General features: G+C 37.2%; 1 protein-coding gene across 1 annotated transcript in view; it reads right to left on the minus strand.

Annotated features, from left to right (window-relative positions):
• Nucleotides 1-19839, minus strand: part of BMP5 (bone morphogenetic protein 5) — a 124314-nt gene that overhangs the window by 40292 nt on the left and 64183 nt on the right. Inside the window, exon 3 of the mRNA XM_003828929.7 lies at nucleotides 313-461. Coding sequence (XP_003828977.2) covers nucleotides 313-461 — 149 coding nt within the window. The remainder of the gene's footprint in view (nucleotides 1-312; nucleotides 462-19839) is intronic.

Below are 19839 nucleotides of genomic sequence, written 5' to 3' on the forward strand. Positions count from 1 at the left end.
TGGTATTGTTGTATTAGAGTAGTGCTACTTACTTACATATACAGGTCTTCAACACTAGACTAAAAATTCCTTGAGAACAGTAGCAGTACCTACGTCTTCTTTACCTCCCACCCCAGAGCCTGACAATAAATGTATTGGATAAATGTGTTCTAAATTGATTAACTAACTAATATAGTTTTGCACTACCCTATGGAATGTGTTGCCTTGGACATCATAAATATAAAACATATATTGGTTATATCACATAAAAAACGATAACTCTCAACGTGTCAAACAAGCTTCACAAAAAAATATATAAAATTCAGTGCTTACCATCCCCTGTTTCTGCACAGAGCTGTAAGCCCAAATTATTCTGGGGATTAATCACCCAATGATTGCTGGTCACAGTGATATCAAAGACAAGCCAACCCACATCTAAAGCTTGGGCCTTTCTTGTGTCTAACAAGAACAGATCTGCATCCCTAAAAAGAAAAGGAACAACAAAAAAAGTTAAAGGTTTAAATGAACATGATTATTTCCTAGACTTAAGTGAAAACATTACAAAAGCAGTTTGTAAAATAACAGCAGTTAAAGAACAAGAGGAACAAGTGACTCAAGTGATGAGTAATAAGATACAAAACCTTTGTTACTAGGCTCCCAACCAAACCTGGTACAAATTAGTAATCTCTATCTGAAAGTAATTTCCATTTTCCTGCTTTTCATTGGCCTTTATAAACTGACTTAGTGCTCTTAATTTGATCCCTGGTCATCAGTGTTCCCGGTAACCACCATCTGTAAGTAGTCCTCAAAACAAAGGATTAAACTGAATAGAGTCAAATGAAAGTAGCTGTTCCAGTTTGGATGAATGTGAATTCTCAAATGAATGGAACACAGGCAGGATGTAATCTGTTTTAGAAGGAGTTTTCTAATATTTTTTCTATTTTTATTATATAATTATTTTATGGATACCAAACACCAAGAGAGTATTACAGAGTAATACCACTGGTTTAAGGATAAATCCCATGAGTTGAGTGGCACAATCTATGAGAACTTTTGTTAATATCTTCTGCAGGCTTAAGTCCCCTTGGGACAGTAATGACTGTGAATATGAACTTACTTATATATTTTAGAATAATCTGCACAGTGTTACTGTTATTAACATTTATACTTGTATTGCTGAATCTTAATTTTAGCATTATATTTATAAATGTATAAACATTTGTTGAATTATAATGAATAATTTATTATTCTCTTACTACAGGCAGTTTCTGAGCTAAAATTACCTATTTCTGACATTTAATCTTTACAACAGCTCCTTAGTATTGAAAACATTCAGGCTTAAATAGGTTAACTGTAAAACACTGTATCTCCCTCAAGATAGAGTAGAAATAACACGATTATGCATTTTATGACCTTTGATATTGTATTGAATCTATTTAAGAGCATATTATTTATATAGAAAACAATAGAGCTATTCATTGTTTAATATTATTATACTAGGTTAAATATCAACATACTGTGTTAAATACTATTTTACTGCATTTTCTGTCTGTATACATCATAGAAGTCACTTTAAGGGTGGCTTACAAAATGTGAAAACACATTTTTAATAAATCATACTTTTTTAATGAAAAATACTCTAAAATTTAAAAGTGAACCATTTTAACAAAAACGAAGTTAAAAAATGTGTATCTTAGAAACTACATCTTCGTTTCTTAACTAGATTTTTTTCTATTAATCTAGAGAAATTCAAATAAATGTAATATGATAATGAAATAATCTAAATATCCTAATACAAACTATGAATGTTTTATTGTCTTTTCACAATTACAGTCATAGCGTTTACCAAAGGAAGGTTTGAAACGCTTGCTTTTTTCACATCTGATATAGGATTCAGTTTTAGATACTGCAGACTTATAACAAGCATATCATACAAAGCAGTAAAATGATTCCTTTAGTTCTCACTAGAATTTGTAGAACCCTTTATAGTCCCAGTGTGATAGCAGGTCAGTTAAATTCTTCCTCTTCCTCCTAAATTGAAAAATCCTCCAAATAAGCAGACAAGAAAATAAGAATTGTCTTAAAGTTTTGAGATATTTGGTAAATATCTCTGAGACCTTAATCTTGGAATTAACTCATTTATACTGTTCACTTCTTAAAGAGGAGCAGTCACCCTGTACCTTGGGAAATACTTGAGTGCTACACTGATTTCAGGTCTGCTTTCATTTGAAATATGGCAAAAATGTCCTAATCAATTCTGCAAGGCTCATAATGTCATCCCTTGGCATAATATTAATAAAGACATGAAAAACAAAAAAGAACAAGGAGGTAAACTTTCAGAAGCAAAATTAACAAATTTCTTTTGGTAGTCATTTCAATGATATTTTCTATTATTTTTAAATTGTGCCATCTCTTCAGGAAAAAAAAATTCTCCAAACTCTCCATGTTCAAATCCCAAAACTTTCCAGCATGTCTATGAAGGAGACAGTTCCAGTTTAAATGTATATATATATATATATTTTTTCTTATGGAATTTGTATTTTTTTTTCCTTTTTTTATTATTATACTTTAAGTTTTAGGGTCCATGTGCACAATGTGCAGGTTAGTTACATATGTATATATGTGCCATGCTGGTGCACTGCACCTACCAACTCGTCATCTAGCATTAGGTATATCTCCCAGTGCTATCCCTCCCCCCTCCCCCCACCCCACAACAGTCCCCAGAGTGTGATGTTCCCCTTCCTGTGTCCATATGTTCTCACTGTTCAATTCCCACCTATGAGTGAGAATATGCGGTGTTTGGTTCTTTGTTCTTGCGATAGTTTACTGAGAATGATGATGTATATATTTAGAAAAAGCATCAAGAATGGCCTAAATATCTGAATTTCAGTGATGCAAATTGCAATTCATTGGAAAGTAAATCTGGGAAGATGAAGTGGTATGGTCTAAAAAGAGCCATATATTTCTAGTTCACCTCTGAAAAGTTATGAAAGTTCAATTGATTTCATAAGTGCACAGTTTTCTATTAATGGTCAAAGCTATTTTACTTTTGACTGACAAATTATTTAATTTCTCCTTTCTCCTTTCATATACGAAGCTCTTCTGTATTACCTATAAACAACAGAATATGCTTGAGGAGAATCAAGACTATGAGTAATAAACACAGTGGTAATAATTCTGTAATTTTTACTCATATGGCCCCTTTCATAGCAGGTTCTTAAAAACAAGTCCCCCCCAACCCCATTCTGTAGAATGTTAGAGGGGATTTATTTTGAAGTATAAAATTTCTCCACTAAAATATGGCACTTATACTACCGGGAATAGTAAAATATCCTAAGTATTTCCCATGAACAGTATAAAATAAACTTGTTAAAGTTGTCCTGCCTCACCAGTTTTACTTCACTTTTTAAAAGAAATTCTTACAATATCCAATAAAAGAACATTTTAAATAGTAATGCATTTAAGAACAGTGCAATAGAGAAAATACATGTATAAAGAAAAAACATATTTATTTGTAGCAAAAATAATTCCATAAATCCTTTAAATAAGGTGCAGTTACAATACTTGAAATTAAAGCCTACATTGTAGCAAAGAAAAAGCCCATTTACATGAATGTGCATAAGCAAATATTTCAGAATGGTGTTTGTGATTATTTTCTTTCTTTTTTTTTTTTTTTTTTGAGACGGAGTCTAGCTCTGTCGCCCAGGCTGGAGTGCAGTGGCGCGATCTCAGCTCACTGCAAGATCCACCTCCCGGGTTCGTGCCATTCTCCTGCCTCAGCCTCCCGAGTAGCTGGGACTACAGGCGCCTGCCACCACGCCCGGCTAATTTTTTATATTTTTAGTAGAGACGGGGTTTCATCATGCTAGCCAGGATGGTCTCGATCTCCTGACCTCGTCATCCACCCACCTCGGCCTCCCAAAGTGCTGGGATTACAGGCGTGAGCCACCGCGTGTGATTGTTTTCTAAGGCTGTCATAACAAAATACCAGACTAGAGTTTGCAATTGATTTTCTCTCATTTCTGGAGGCTAGAATTCCAAAATCAAGGTGTCAGCAGGGTCGGTTCTTTCTGAAACCGGAGGAAAAGATCTGTTCCAGGCTCTCTCCTTGGCTCGTAGATTGTTGTCTTCTCCCTGTATCCCTTCTCATCATCTTTTCTCCTATGCATGTCTTTGTGTCTAAATTTCCTCTTTTCATAAGGACACCAGTCGTATTGGGTTAGGATTCATTCTACTGACCTCACTTTAGGTCAACTGCCTTTGCAAAGACCCTATGTCCAAAAAAGGTCACATTCTGAGTTACTGGAGGCTAGGACTTCAACATCGGGGGAGAGGGCACAATTCAACCCATAATACTAATACTAATACATAATACTAATAAAGCGGGTTTTTTTAAGGTGGGAATGTAAATATTCCTGGATGTGAATAGTCTGTCTTTATTGACAACATAGCACTTATCAAGACTGAGAGGTTTTCAAAAACAAATATGTGAAAGTAAATTTATATTAATAGAAATCATAATGACTAAAATTTGCATTTTCTTTTTCAGGTAAAATTTCATTGTTCATCTTGATTATGATATAGATCAGTATAATAATTTCCCCTATGGTTAATAAAGTCATCATGCCATTGTTAAATACAGAGTCAGGTTTAACAGATAAAGTTAGATTTGTAGTATCAAATAAGCTTATCAGATATGAAATATTTTGGAATATTAAGTTTATCTGCTCAAAGGTGAATAGTAATATATAATATACACATACATTTATTGTCAATACAAATACATTTGAGCAGGTCTGACTCATCATGACCAGAAGTTTAAACATGTCTAGTTATACATGGGCTATTGGTATGTTTGTGTATATTTACTTGCATGAGTGCCTTTTATTTTAGTGAAAGAAGAAAGAGTTTTGCATACATACCTTGAGAATCTTAAAATACCAGAAGGACACTACACTAAAGACTAAACAGCAGGAACCAAAATTCAGCAGAATTTAAGTTACTACCATTAGCATAACTCAACCAAAAATGCTAATTGGTGGAATGAGAATATAGAAGCTATATAGCCAAGAAATTAATATTTATCATCTTTTTATCAATATCAATCTAGTGCTATAAAGATTTGGAGATCAGACAGATCTTGAACAATTAAGGAATTCCTCAACCTCAATTTCCCTGTGTATTAAAAATGGTATGATAATCCCTGCCTTAAAAGGTTTGATCAAGACCAAGTGCAATACTTTGAATATCTATCTGGTTAAGAGGTAAATTACACTTAAATCTGCAATCTTTTATAGGGTCTGCCATAATACAAATGTCTCTAAATTGCTTCATTTTGACCTATGAGTTTTGGGAAAGTATTATTTAGAGAAGCACATTACCTTCAAATAACCTCGATCAGTGTTAATTTTGTATTTACAAAAAGGGGGAAGAAGAAAAAGAGAGGAGCAGAAAGAGGAGAAAAGGAGAAGGAGGAGGTAGAGAAAACAAGGCACAAAAAGTTTAGAAAGTATTTCTGGGAGTGTTGTTTCAAAACTTCAACTATTGACTGTCTTTAGAAGTTTACCTGTGGAGGCCAAAGCAACTCCATCTTGAAAGCTAATCCACTCTATTGGCTTCTGATTAACTTCTGTTCTGGGAAGCCCTCTAATATTTTCAGTTTATCTATCTTCCTTGTGTAAGAGCAGGTACTTACGCAAATTCTGCCTTTAGGTCAAACAACCTTTATGTTATCATACTTCAATTGTCCTACAGCTCCCTTCTGAACCATCTCTCCTCCCTGGGTGATGGTGTGGGAATCCACCATCTCAACTTGCTGCTGCCCGAGATACAGACATGGCTTCTGTTCCTAAGTCCCTATTAAATATTTCTTCCAAGGAAACTGGTTTTGTCAGCCTGTCTCTTCAGCCTCTCAGATTCCTGGGACTTTGGGGTAGGTTTGCACAGACCTCCCCACAGTGAAACATCACCTTTTTAAAAAGCACTTTAAAAAGCACTTATATAAGTACCCTTTCCGTATATAAGAATAGAGTTAGAGGTTGTATTGTGGATATAACATTTATGCATTTAAATAAATGCTAAAAAACAACAACAAACACACACGTATACACACACACACAACCTGTGGATTCCTGCACTTTCGATAGCATAGTATTTCCAATGACAGTATCATACACAAATATACAAAAATGCTACTTTTCAAACAACATAGATGGATCTGAAGACGATACACTTATTAACACTGTGATATATGATTAAAAATGTGATTCTAGTGATAAAGGCATAATGTCAAAGATGCATGAGACAAGTTTGAAGAAAAAGCCATCATATATATGTTTTGAGAGTGAAACAAGGAATACTATATTAATCATTTCAGACAACATGTGAGTTAAAATATGTATGCGAAATATTAACAAACTATTATAGTTTTGTCTATTTTAAGTGTATTCATTATCTACCTACGCTTATACAAAAAATCAAGTGTATAAACATTCAACTTCTTGCTCTAATTTGTTTGATCTTTTACTTGAGTAAAGGGAATATCATTTGATATGATTATATTATGATAATGTGTTCTCCTTATAATTCGATATATAAGGGATGTGAACAGGCCTAGTAGCACACCAGGCATGTAGTATTGGAAATGTTAACTTCCTCTATTTTTCTAGAGTATTCTCATTATAAGACAAAAAAAATTGACCAAGAATGTTTGATGTGAAATCAATGAGTCTGGGATTTTAACTCTGAAAGTGACCAAAATAAATCACAGAATACTAGAACTGAGTGAGATATAAATTACTTAGCCAAACTATTTTTTCATAAGGAAATTTAAAGAGAAATCAAATAATTTTCCATGTTCACTTAGCCAATGGGGGGATCAGAACCCAGTTTTCCATTTTCAGAACACTTTCTCTTATAAAATATCAGCTCCCTTTACTCCCAAACCATAATTCAATTGCTTTCCTTATCTTGAAGAAAAGCATTGATATTTGGACTGGACCACTGAAAGGTTGATCTGAGCCATTAGCCTAAAACAAGATGGGTAGAAACAGCTAAGAAGTGACTTTGGCTGTCATTTCACAAATCCATCTATCTATTAATTCATTTATTCACTTTTTCAATTTAACATATTTTCACACTCCATGGTGGTTTTATACTATATCAATTCAACTAAGCTGGAACTACTGTGTATCGTTTGGGATTAGGGTTGGCTGCAAAGGAAATTTGGGTAACATTTAGAAGGTGGCAGCGAAGCAGTAGCCATATTTATGCTTAGAAGACTACCTTGTGATCAAGTGTTATTGCAACTTAGACATATTGTGGAGATCTGCTCGTTCATCTTATTGGTGTTGAGCATGCAGCTCCTTCAGATCCCACTAATTCTCCCTATTTAGTTCCTCTGAATCTAGGGCAAGGCATCCACTTCTAAAGGAAAGGACTTGGCGGCTAGAAAGTCAACTGCATCATTGAAGTTGGAGACTTGGAGGTAGGTTCCACTTTGTCCTCATGGGTTCCAGATTATCTTCACAGGTTCTGTTTTGTCCTTGTTTCCCCCAATGCATCTTTCCTTTCTGACTCTGTCCTGTGGACCTTAAGCCCAGCTTCAGATGCAGAGCAACAGACTTAAATAGATTGGTTAGCTCTAGGAATGCATAAGGTCAAATCTCTACCATAAATCCTTGCAGAAGCATTTCCCAGGAGGATAAATCTCCACTTTGCTCTTGGCTAATTATACTGGAACACTTACTTCAGTACTGGAAGGGCAGTACTTCGTTCTCTCTGGAAAGGGTGCTCTGGATATGAATCTGTCTTCTTTGTCCATGATGCTTCTCCCCAAAATTACCACACATGAACTTCCAGAATGCCTTATTCACTTATCCATAGAATTCCATACTGCATCGCTTCTGATAAAAAATGGGCTCATGCTTACGGAAGTCACTGGTCTTCCCATGCTTCCCATCAAAAGGATGGCCTTTTGAAGACTCAGTTATGCCACAAGTTGGGTACCAATATTTTACAAGAATGAACTGATATCCTTCAGGGAAGCTTTATATGATCTAAATCAGTAACCAATATAGCAAGGATGACTGTTTCTCTCATAGCCAGATGTCTCATGGTCTGGAAATCAAGGGGTGGAAATGGAAGTGGTTCCTCTCAACTCACTATATATGATTCAACTAGCAAAATCTGTGCTTCTGACTCCCAAGACATTGGGCTATGTTGGTCCAGAGCTCTTAGTTCCCAATAGTACAATGCTAACTCTAGTGTCCATGGCAATAGTTCTATTAAATTGGAAGTTGAAACAGCTACCCGGCCACTTTGACTCCTCATGCCAGTGAATCAAGAAGCCAGTAAGTGGTTACTATATCATGTGAATCAATGATTCTAAATATCAAAGGGAAATTGGACTACTACTACCACAATATGGGTAATGAGGAGTATGCATAGAGTACAAGAGATCACCTGGAACACCACTTCGTACTCCCTTGTCATATGACAAAAGTAAATGGAAAATCACAGTTCATTGCAGGCATTATCGCTAATGGCCCAGACACTTCAACAATAAATATTTGATTTACCTTACTAGATAAGGAAAAGTGACCAGCCATGGTGCTTGTCAAAATAAACAGAAAATTGATAGCATAGTAAAAGAAGGAAATTATAAATACCAACTGCAACCATGTGACTAGCTGCAGAAATGAGTATTGTAATATGGTATTTCTTCCTTATTTTGAAATTAATATATTTATGTTTTTGTATTAAATATATATGTATTTTTGCCATTACTTTTAATGGCAAAAACCACAAGTACTTTTGCACCTACCTAATATATATTAAATAATTCTTTTTTTCCCCTTTTCTTCCCCATCTACCTCCCATCTAGTATAAGCAGTGTTGATAGTAGCTAATCACATATTTCAGTATTGAAGTTACAATACTTCAAAGGGGGAGTATGGCTCAGCTAGAAAAGGAATGAACAACATCCAAAGATGGATTAAAAGGCAGAATTACTTTGCTATTACATTTTTTATAAGTTATGAATGGTGCCGGGTGCGGTGGCTCATGCCTGTAATCCCAGCACTTTGGGAGGCCGAGGTGAGCAGATTACCCGAGGTCAGGAGTTCGAGACCAGCCTGGCTAACATGGCAAAGCCCCGTCTCCACTAAAAATACAAAAATTAGCTGGGGTGGGGGGGGTGGGGGGGGGCAGGCACCTGTAATCCCAGCTACTCAGGAGGCTGAGGCAGGAGAATCGCTTAAACCCAGGAGGCAGAGGTTGCAGTGAGCTGAGATCACGCCATTGCACTCCAGCCTACGTGACAAGAGCGAAGCTCTGCCTCAAACAAAACAAAAAAAAAAAAAAAAAAACAGGAAGAAGTTATGAATGGGTATAAAAGATGTATATTCGTGCCAAATTGACAAGGATGGACTGTTGTGGCTATGTACATTGTCATATTACCTAAACAGAAATGACAAATTCCAGAATTCCCTTGGGAATTTGTTAGGGGCTGCTTTGAAGTTAGCCATCAGAGAAATCTGCACAGGAGTTGGGTAGTGGAATGGAAGCAGCACCCAAGTTTATGATTGGATAATTGGTAAAGTGCCAGGCTTTTCTGCTGCTCGCATACATTGTCACTGATCTGCTAGCTCACCTTACTGTTGGGAGCACCTGGGCTCTTTCAGCTTCCACTGAGTAACAGCTCCGTCAGCTTCTCCAAATTCTGGCCCACAATTCCTTCTGCAAGATCACCTCCTTCAGCTTCTCTACATCCTAAGCAAAGGAGTTTGTGGAATTCATGGTGAAGCATACCAATCTCCCCTGCAGGCCACGCACATCATTAAAGTTGGAACTCCAAAGGCATGAGAAAGACATGGGTTCTAATTTGTCCTTCGGGCTCCAGCATATCCTGAAAAGTTCTAGTTCTTTTTCTCTCCAATTCTGTATCTGTTTTTCTTCCCAGCTGCCTATGGGAAGATAACTTTAGACCCATCACAAGATAGAGAAGCAACAGCCTTACAAGAACTATTTAACCAGGTCCCATGATTGCAGAAAGTAAAATCCCTATAATAAATCTCTTATTCCTTATGACTCACAATAATTTTATTTTTCTTATCAATCACAATCTAGCTTACTCCCTGTTATGGGTTAAATTGTGTCTTTCAAAAACATATGTTGAAGTACTAGTCCCTCACACTTGTGAATGTGATCTTATTTGGAAATATGCTTGCAAATGTAATCAAGTTAAGATGAGGTAAGCCATATTTCAATATAACCAGTATCCTTATAAGAAGAAGAGGAGAGACACAAAGATAGAGACACACAGAAGGAAGAGAGCCACATGAAGATAGAAGAGGAGATTGGAATTACAGTATCTTCACACAGCCAAGGAACTTCTAGGGCTACCAGAAGATGAAAACAGCAAGGAAGCATCATCCTCTAGAGGTTTTGGAGGGTGCGTGGCCTTACCAATTCCTTGATTTGGGAAACCTAGCCTTCAGAACTGTAAGAAAACAACTTCCTATTGTATTAAGCCATCACAGTTTTTAGTCATCTGTTATGGCAATTCTAGGAAACTAATATATTCCCCTGATTAGGATATTTCACATATTAAATAGGGAATGATCAACAATATCAAATACTGAGGAGAATAAGAAGAAAGAAAAAGTAAAAGATCTGGTAAAGAGGAGGCTGATGGTAGATGACTAGTTGAGTGGAGTTATGAAAATCAAATTACAGTGCATTGAGGGGTGAATTAAATATGAGAAAGAGAAGGAATTGAAAGTAAAGTTTTATATCTGTGAATATGGTTATGATGTGGAAAGGACAAATACTGTGGAATTTGGGGAAATAGGTGCAAACAGTCATGTAAAGGGATTTTTAATGTGATAATCATGAGGCTACTTATAGGATGCATTTAAGTTTGTATGTGGAAGATAGAACTTCTTGCACTATTTCAATGTAAGAAGAGATGTATGTACAGTACAGAAAATCTTCTGGAATAAGCAAATGTTTATTTACCTCTCTACAACACTATCCTTAGAGTTCAAATGCAAAATTTCATTATAAATGAAATCACCTCTTAGCAAGAGACATTGGGTAAACTAATATGCACTGGATGGGATGCCCATTCATCTTTTGCTGAAATCTCTTTTATCAAGAGTACTATATTATAGACACATGGCAAAAGTGTTTGCTTGTTTTAAAAATATAGTTGAACATTTCTCATTGGTATCAGGTGCCAATAAGCTGTAAGACTCACAGATACTTGATTTTATTTATTTAATTATTTTACTTTAGGTTCCGGGATACTAGTGCATAACCTGTAGGTTTGTTACATAGGTATATATGTGCCATGGTAGTTTGCTGCACCTATCAACCCATCATCAAAGTTTTAAGCCCCACATGATTAGCTATTTGTTCTCATGCTCTCCCTCCCCTTGACCAGATTCATCCATGTCCCTGCAAAGGACATGATCTCATTCCTTTTTATGGCTTTATAGTATTCCATGGTGTATATGTAGCACATTTTCTTTAACCAGTTTATCATTGATGGGCATTTGAGTTAGTTCCACGTCTTTGCTTTATAGCAGAATGATTTATATTCCCTTGGGTATATATCCAGTAATGGGATTGCTGGGTCAGATGGTATTTCTGGTTCTAGATCCTTGAGGAATCGCCACATTGTCTTCCACAAGGTTGAACTAATTTACATTCCCACCAACAGTGTAAAAGCATTCCTATCTCTCCACATCCTCACCAGCATCTATTGTTTCTTGACTTTTTAATAATCGCCATTCTGACTGGTGTGAGAGATGGTAGCTCACTGTGGTTTTGATTTGCATTTCTCTAATGATGAGTGACGTTGAGCTTTTTTTCATATGTTTGTTGGCCGCATAAATGTCTTCTTTTGAGAAGTGTCTGTTCATATCCTTTGCCCACTTTTTGATGGGGTTATTTTTTTTTCCTTGTAAACTTGTTTAAGTTCCTTGTAGATTCTGGGTATCAGACCTTCATCAGATGAGTAGAATACAAACATTTTCTCCCCTTCTGTAGGTTGTCTGTTCACTCTGATGATAGTTTCTTTTGCTGTGCAGAAGCTCTTTAGTTTAATTAGATCTCATTTATTACTTTTGGCTTTTGTTGCAATTGCTTTTGGCATTTTCATCATAAAGTATTTGCCCATGCCTATGTCCTGAATGGTATTGCCTAGGTTTTCTTCTAGGGTTTTTATGATTTGGGGCTTTACATTTAAGTCTTTAGTCCATCTTGAGTTAATTTTTCTATAAGGTGTAAGAAAGGGGTCCAGTTTCAGCTTTCTGCATGTGGCTAGCCAGTTTTCTCAACACCATTTATTAAATAGGGAATCCTTTCCCCATTGCTTGTTTTTGTCTGGTTTGTTGACAATCAGATGGTTGTAGATGTGTGGTGTTGTTTCTGAGGTCTCTGTTCTTTTTCATTGGTCTATCTGTCCGTTTTGGTAGCAGTGCCATGCCGTTTTGGTTAGTGCATCCTTGATGTATAGTTTGAAGTTAGGTAGCACGATGCCTCCAGCTTTGTTCTTTTTGCTTAGGAATGTCTTGGCTCTACACGTTCCTTTTTGATTCCATATGAAATTTAAAGTAGTTTTTTCTAATTCTGTGGGGAATGTCAATGGTAATTTGATGGGAATAGCACTGAATCTATAAGTTACTTTGGGCAGTATGGCCATTTTCATTATATTGATTCTTCCTATCCACAAGAATAGAATGTTTTTCCATTTGTTTGTGTTCTGTCTTATTTCCTTGAGTAGTAGTTTGTAGTTTTCCTTGAAGAGGTCCTTCACATCCCTTGTTATCTGTATTCCTAGGTATTTTATTCTCTTTGTAGCAATTGTGAATGGGATTTCATTCATGATTTGGCTCTCTGCTTGTCTATTATTGGTGTATAGGAATGCTTGTGATTTTTGCACATTGATTTTGTATCCTGAGACTTTTCGGAAGCTGCTTATCACCTTAAGGAGTTTGGGGGCTGAGACAATGGGGTTTTCTAAATGTAGAATCATGCCATCTGCAAACAGAGACAATTTGACCTCCTCTCTTCCTATTTGAATACCCTTTATTTCTTTCTCTTGCCTGATTGCCCTGGCCAGAACTTCCAGTACTATGTTGAATAGGAATGGTGAGAGGGGGCATCCTTGTCTTGTGTCGGTTTTTAAAGGGAATGCTTCCAGCTTTTGCCCATTCAGTATGAATTGGCTGTGGGTTTGTCATAAATAGCTCTTATTATTTTGAGATATTTTTCATCAATATCTAATTTATTGAGAGTTTTTAACATGAAGGGATGTTGAACTTTATCAAAGGCCTGCATCTATTGAGATGACCATGTGATTTTTGTCATTGTTTCTGTTTATGTGATGGATTACATTTATTGATTTGCGTATGTTGAACCAGCCTTCATCCCAGGGATGAAGTCAACTTGATCGTGGTGGATAAGCTTTTTGATGTGCTGCTGGAATCGGTTTGCCAGTATTTTATTGAAGATTTTCACATTGATGTTCATTAGGGATATTGGCCTGAAGTTTTCTTTCTTCATTCTGTCTCTGGAAGGTTTTGGTATCAGGATGATGCTGGCCCCATAAAAGGGAGGAAGGACTCCTCCCTTTTCAATTGTTTGAAATAGTAGCTAAAGGAATGGTACCAGCTCCTCTTTGCACTTCTGGTAGAATCCGGCTGTTAATCCATCTGCTCCTGGTATTTTTTCGGTTGGTAGGCTATTTATTACTGGCTCAATTTCAGAACTTGTTATTGGTCTATTCAAGGATTCAAATTCTTCCTGGTTAAGTCTTGGGAGGGTGTATGTGTCTAGGAATTTATCCATTTCTTCTAAATTTTATAGTTTATTTGAATAGAGGTGTTTATAGTATTTTCTGATGGTAGTTTGTATTTCTATGGGTCCAGTAGTGATATCCTCTTTATCATTTTTTATTGTGTCTATTTGATTCTTCTCTTTTTTCTTCTTTATTAGTCTAGCTGGTTGTCTATCTAGTTTGTTAATTTTTTCAGTAAACCAACTCCTGGATTCATTGATTTTTGGAAGGGTTTTTCATGTCTCCATCTCCTTCAGTTCTGCTCTGATCTTAGTTATTTTTTGTATTCTGCTAGTTTTTGGATTTGTCTGTTCTTGCTTCTCTAGCTCTTTTAAATTTGATATTAGGGTGTCAAAGTGAGATCTTTCTAGCTTTCTGATATAGGCATTCAGTGCTATATATTTCTTTTAACACTGCTTTGGCTGTGTTCCCCAAGATTCTGGTGCATTGTCTGTTTTCTCAATGGTTTCAAGGAACTTCTTGAATTCTGCCTTAATTTCATTATTTACCTAGGAGTCATTCAGGAGCAGGTTGTTCAATTTCCATGTAGTTGTGTGGTTTTGAGTGAGTTTCTTAGTCCTGAGTTCTAATTTGATTGCACTGTGTTCTGAAAGACTATTTGTTATGATTTCAGTTTTTTTTGCATTTGCTGCTGAGGAGTGTTTTACTTCCAATTATGTGGTCGATTTTAGAATAAGTGCCACGTGGCACTGAGAAGAATGTATATTCTGTTGATTTGGTGTGGAGGGTCCTGTAGATGTCTATTTGGTCCACTTGATCCAGAGCTGAATTTAAGTTCTGAATATCCTTGTTAATTTTCTGACTTGCTGATCTGCCTAATATTGACAGTGTGGTCATTATTATTGCGTGGGAGTCTAAGTCTCTTTGTAGGTCTCTAAGAACTTGTTTTATAAATTGTAATGCTTCTGTATTGGGTGCATATATATTTAGAATAGTTAGCTCTTCTCGTTGAATTGATCCCTTTACCATTATGTAATACCATTCTTTGTCTTTTTTGATCTTTGTTGTTTTGAAATCGGTTTTGTCAGAGACTAGGAATGCAACCCTTGCATTTTTTTTTCTTTCCATTTTCTTGGTAAATTTTCCTCCATCCCTTTATTTTGAGCCTATGTGTGTCTTTGCACATAGGAAGGGTCTCCTGAATACAGCACACCGATGGGTCTTGACCCTTTATCCAATTTGCCAGTCTGTGTCTTTTAATTGGGGTGTTTAACCCATTTACATTTAACGTTAATATTGTTATGCATGAATTTGATACTGCCATCATGATGCTATCTGGTTATTTTGCAAAATAGTTGTTGCAGTTTCTTCATAGTGTCATTGGTCTTTATATTTTGGATTGTTTTTGCAGTAGCTGGTACCAGTTTTTCCTTTCCATATTTAGTGCTTCCTTCATGAGGCAGGCCTGGGGGTGATGAAATGCCCCAGCATTTGCTTGTCTGGAAAGGATTTTATTTCCCCTCACTTATGAAGCTTAGTTTGGTTTGATATGAAATTCTGGGTCGAAAATTCTTTTCTTTAAGAATGTTGAATATTGCCCCCCACCCCTCTTCTAGCTTGTAGGGTTTCTACTGAGAGGTCCACTGTTAGTCTGATAGGCTTCTCTTTTTAGGTTACCTGGCCTATCTCTCTGGCTGTCCTTACCATTTTTTCCTTCATTTCAACCTTGGTGATTCTGATTATTATGTCTTGGGGTCATTCTTTTCATGGTATATCTTAGTGGTGTTCTCCGTATTTCCTGAATTTAAATGTTGGCCTGTCTTGCTAGGTTGAGGAAGTTCTGGATAATATCCTGAAGTGTGTTTTCCAACCTGGTTCCATTCTCCCCATCTCTTTCAGGTACTCCAATCAGTCCTAGGTTCAGTCTTTTTACATAGTCCCATTTTTCTCGGAGGTTTTGTTCATTCATTTTCATTCTTTTTTCTCTAATCTTGTATGCATGCCTTATTTCGGCAAGATGATCTTCGAACCCTCATATCCTTCCTTTCGCTTGGTCGATTCGTCTATTGATCCTTGTATGTGCCTCATGAAATTCTCATGCTGTATTTTTCAGCTCCATCAGGTCCTTTATGTTTCTCTCTAAACTGGTTATTCTAGTTAGCAGCTCCTGTAACCTTTTATCAAGGTTCTTAACCTCTTTGCTTTGGGTTACAACATGCTCCTTTAGCTCAGCAGAGTTTGTTACTACCCACCTTCTTCTGAAGGCTACTTCTGTCAATTTGTCCATCTCATCCTCTGTCCAGTTCTGCACCCTTGCTGGAAAGGCACTGCAATCATTTGGAGGTGAAGAGGCACTCTGGCCTTTTGGGTTTTCAGTGTTTATTCATTGATTCTTTCACATCTTCATGAGTTTCTCTGGTATTGATATTTGAGGCTGCTGACCCTTGGATGGGGTTCTTGAGGGGACTTTTTTTGTTGTTGATGCTATTGTTTCTTTCTGTTCATTTGTTTTTCTCGGAATGGTCAGGTCCCTCTTCTGTAGGGCTGCTGTGGTTTGCTGGGACTTCACTTCAGGCCCTATTAATCTGGTTCACTCCATCACCCACTGGAGATATCATTCAAGGAGGCTGGAGAAGAGCAAAGATGGGTGCCTGCTCCTTCCTCTGGTACCTCTGACCTCAAGGGGCACCGACATGATGCTAGTAGGAACACTCCTGTATATGGTGTCTGATGATCCCTGTTGGAGGGTCTCACCCAGGTGGATGGCATGGGGAGCAGGAGCAGTTTAACAAAGCACTTTGACTGTTCCTTGATCGAGGAGGTGTACTTCAGTGGGGGGAGAAACCCACTCTTCTGGGCTGCCTGACTTCCTCAGAACTAGCCGGAGGAAAGACTAAGTCTGCCGGTCTTTGGAGACTGTGACCACCCCTCCCACTAGGGGATCAGGTCCAGGGAGATCAGAGTTCTGTCCCTGAGCACCTGGTTGGAGTTTTAGAAGCTCCTGCAGGAAGGCCCTGCCCAGTGAGGAGGGATGGGTCAAGGTCAGGCCTGAAGAGGCACTCTGTCCACAGTATGCCACAGCTGATGTGTTTGGCTGTGAGGGATACTTCTTGGGACCAAGCCATCCAGCCTCCCTGGGTCCAGCTAAGGAAAAGTGCAGCCTGGAGCTATAGAGACAGCTGCTGCCCTTCTCCCGCCGTAGGAGGTTAATGTATTAGGCAGTTATCTGTCCCCGGTGTTGGCTCTCACCCTCCTCCAAAGACCTCAAATGGCTTTGACAGCAGTCAACCACAGCTGTGGTTCTGGTCACTCCTCCCTCTGTGAGCTCAGCAGGCTTAAGCAGATTCTAGCTTAGTGGCTGTTGAGAACCTGCACAGGTCCATGGCTGGGACCCTAGGCACTGGTGGCGTGGGCTTACACGTGGGATCTTCCAATCTGTGGGCTGCACAGTTCCATGGAAAAAGCATGTTTTCCCAGGTTGGATAGCATGCTCACTCACCACCTCCCTTGGCTGGGGGGTGGCGGCCCCTCTGCCCCATGAGGCCCTCAGGTGGGCCACTGCACCCCACTGCTCTTCCTTCCTCTCCGTGGGTCATACCAGCTGCCCAGTCAGTTCTGATGACAGAACCTGGATACCTCGGTTGCTGGTGTAGGATTTGCATGCTGTTGTGGTTCTTCTCAATGGGAGCCTCCTATCGCTACTGCTTCTAGTCAACCATCTTGACCCGCCCCACAGATACTTTAAAGAGCCACACTATCCATGTACCTTCATGAATCTAGGAACCACAAACATAGATGGAGTTGGTGCCTGCTTAATTTCAACGCTGACTTGCTATACTCAGGCTTTGCTTAATATCAGAAAAAAATCATTATGTTCTTTAAAGTTACCTTTCTTAAGTTATCTTCCTTCTTCTTTAAATGAAGATTAAAAGAAGATTAAATGAATATTCTCTAAATGAAAATTAAAGTAATGTCTACTTCAAAAATCTATTGCAAGGATAAAAGAATACACAAATAAAAATGATATACAAATTACTATAATTGCTACTTTCTTAACAAACTACATGTATAGTGTGTAAATGTATATGAGTTGTATGCATTATTCTTGCATCCAACTCATTATAGTCAGAAGTGATTTATGCAATTACTAATGTAAAAGTTATTTAACAATCTGTACTTAGAAACTCTGGAAATAGAAATTTATTCATCTTCTTTAACTTTAGGAATATTTTTGATACATAATCCATAATAAAACCACCTCTCAGTTCTACTGGAGAAAAAAATGGGTTGAAAACTTATAAAAAATAAGTAAAATCATTTATATAATCAAGAAGAAGGGATAAGAAAAGGAATATTAACCCTGGTTGCGGTTGTGGTTTCAATTACGTGATTATATGTATATGTGTGTATGCATGCATATATTATATACATATATATATGGAGAGAGAAAGAGAGAGAAAAAGGATACTTAACCAAGAGGATAGCCACATATGTTTTTATATACAAAGAGAAACAAAAAGGAGAAACCAATAGGATAGCCACTCTACTATCTAATCATGAAGCACTTAAACCTGGTCCAGAAAAGCTTTAAGAAATTATCTAGAAGCTACACAGACAAATTTTAGAGTAAAGGATGCCACACTACTTTATTTTCATAAAGTACAAAACTTGTAGTCCACAACTACATCTCCACTTTTCCCAAAGCTTCTATTATTATAACTATTTCACTTTCTTCCATCTCCTTTTTTCCTTGAATAGCTTATCAAGTCCAGTAAAAATATAATGATGGCCACCCAAGGAGAAAGCATACATCTCTCTCTGGGTATTTGTCATAAATACCATCATATTATTCAAGAGACTACACATTAATAATGGTAAATTCTAGAGTTTATAAGGTTCAAAGTTTCTCTCATGAGCAGCTTTTAGCTTATATGGGCTAGAATTTGAATTGGGTGTCTGATCGATGTTTTCAAATGGTAAATCGCTTTTTTCCCCCAAAATAAATGTGGGATTATGCAATTCTATAAATCTTACTAACCATTAATTTTCAGAATATCTGATTCCATGCTGCATTTAAAAGGTACAGATGAAAACTGGTAAAATAGTAATATTAGATGCAATTGAATGAAAAGCATGGCAGAAATGAAAAAAAGTTGGAATCTCACTAAGAAAATTTAATCACTTTTCACTGAGCAGAATTTTTTTAATTGCCAAGACATTTTTAATATTTAGTAGGTTTCCTGGCATTACATCATCTCATATTTTTCCCCTGCAGAGAAATTTAAACATGTGCTACCAGGAGCTCCCCTCATTCAACAAGCAAAAAGGACATGAGGCTATTACACAGACAGTTCAACCATTTTTCATGCAGTGAATGAGCAATGTACCCAGTACAAACTCCTAAGAGCTCTTTCATCTTATGAGTCTTATGATCCAAAATATTAAATGGTCAAAGCAAAATTCACTGATATATTAGTTTATGGCACAAACTATTTCCACTTTAGGTTTATATCTTAAATCTTCAAATAGAGCAAGATTTCTCAACCTTGGTACCAAGGACATTTTGGATCAAAGCACTCTTTGTGAGGCAGAGGAGCTGTCCTGTCCATTTTAGAAGGTTTAGCAGCATTCCTACCCACATTACTACTCCAGCATATCTACGCACTAAATGCTAGTAACAATACACACACATACCTGCCCCCTATCAATTGTGGATGACAAAATAAAGTGTTTCCATACATTGCTAAATGTCTCCTAGGGACCAAAATCACCCCAGGTAAGAACCTCTAAAATAGAGCATGATCCCCACACACTGAAGATATGCAAGCTATGCTTGTGTACCGTTCTAGACACTTTAGAAACAACATAATCTCCCATCTGAGTGTCCTGTTCTGGCACCCTGCTCTCAAGAGCCCAGGAAATCTTCCTGAGTGGAAAATGTCAGAGTACCTTCTGAAGTATGTCCGCAGAAGAATCACAAATCTTAGAAAAGAAGGAGGCAGGGGGAGATGATGTAAATATGAAGCTGACTGTGAACTGGAATGATGACAGCT

This window comes from Pan paniscus, chromosome 5 (assembly GCF_029289425.2).
Source record: "Pan paniscus chromosome 5, NHGRI_mPanPan1-v2.0_pri, whole genome shotgun sequence".
NCBI lineage: Eukaryota > Metazoa > Chordata > Mammalia > Primates > Hominidae > Pan > Pan paniscus.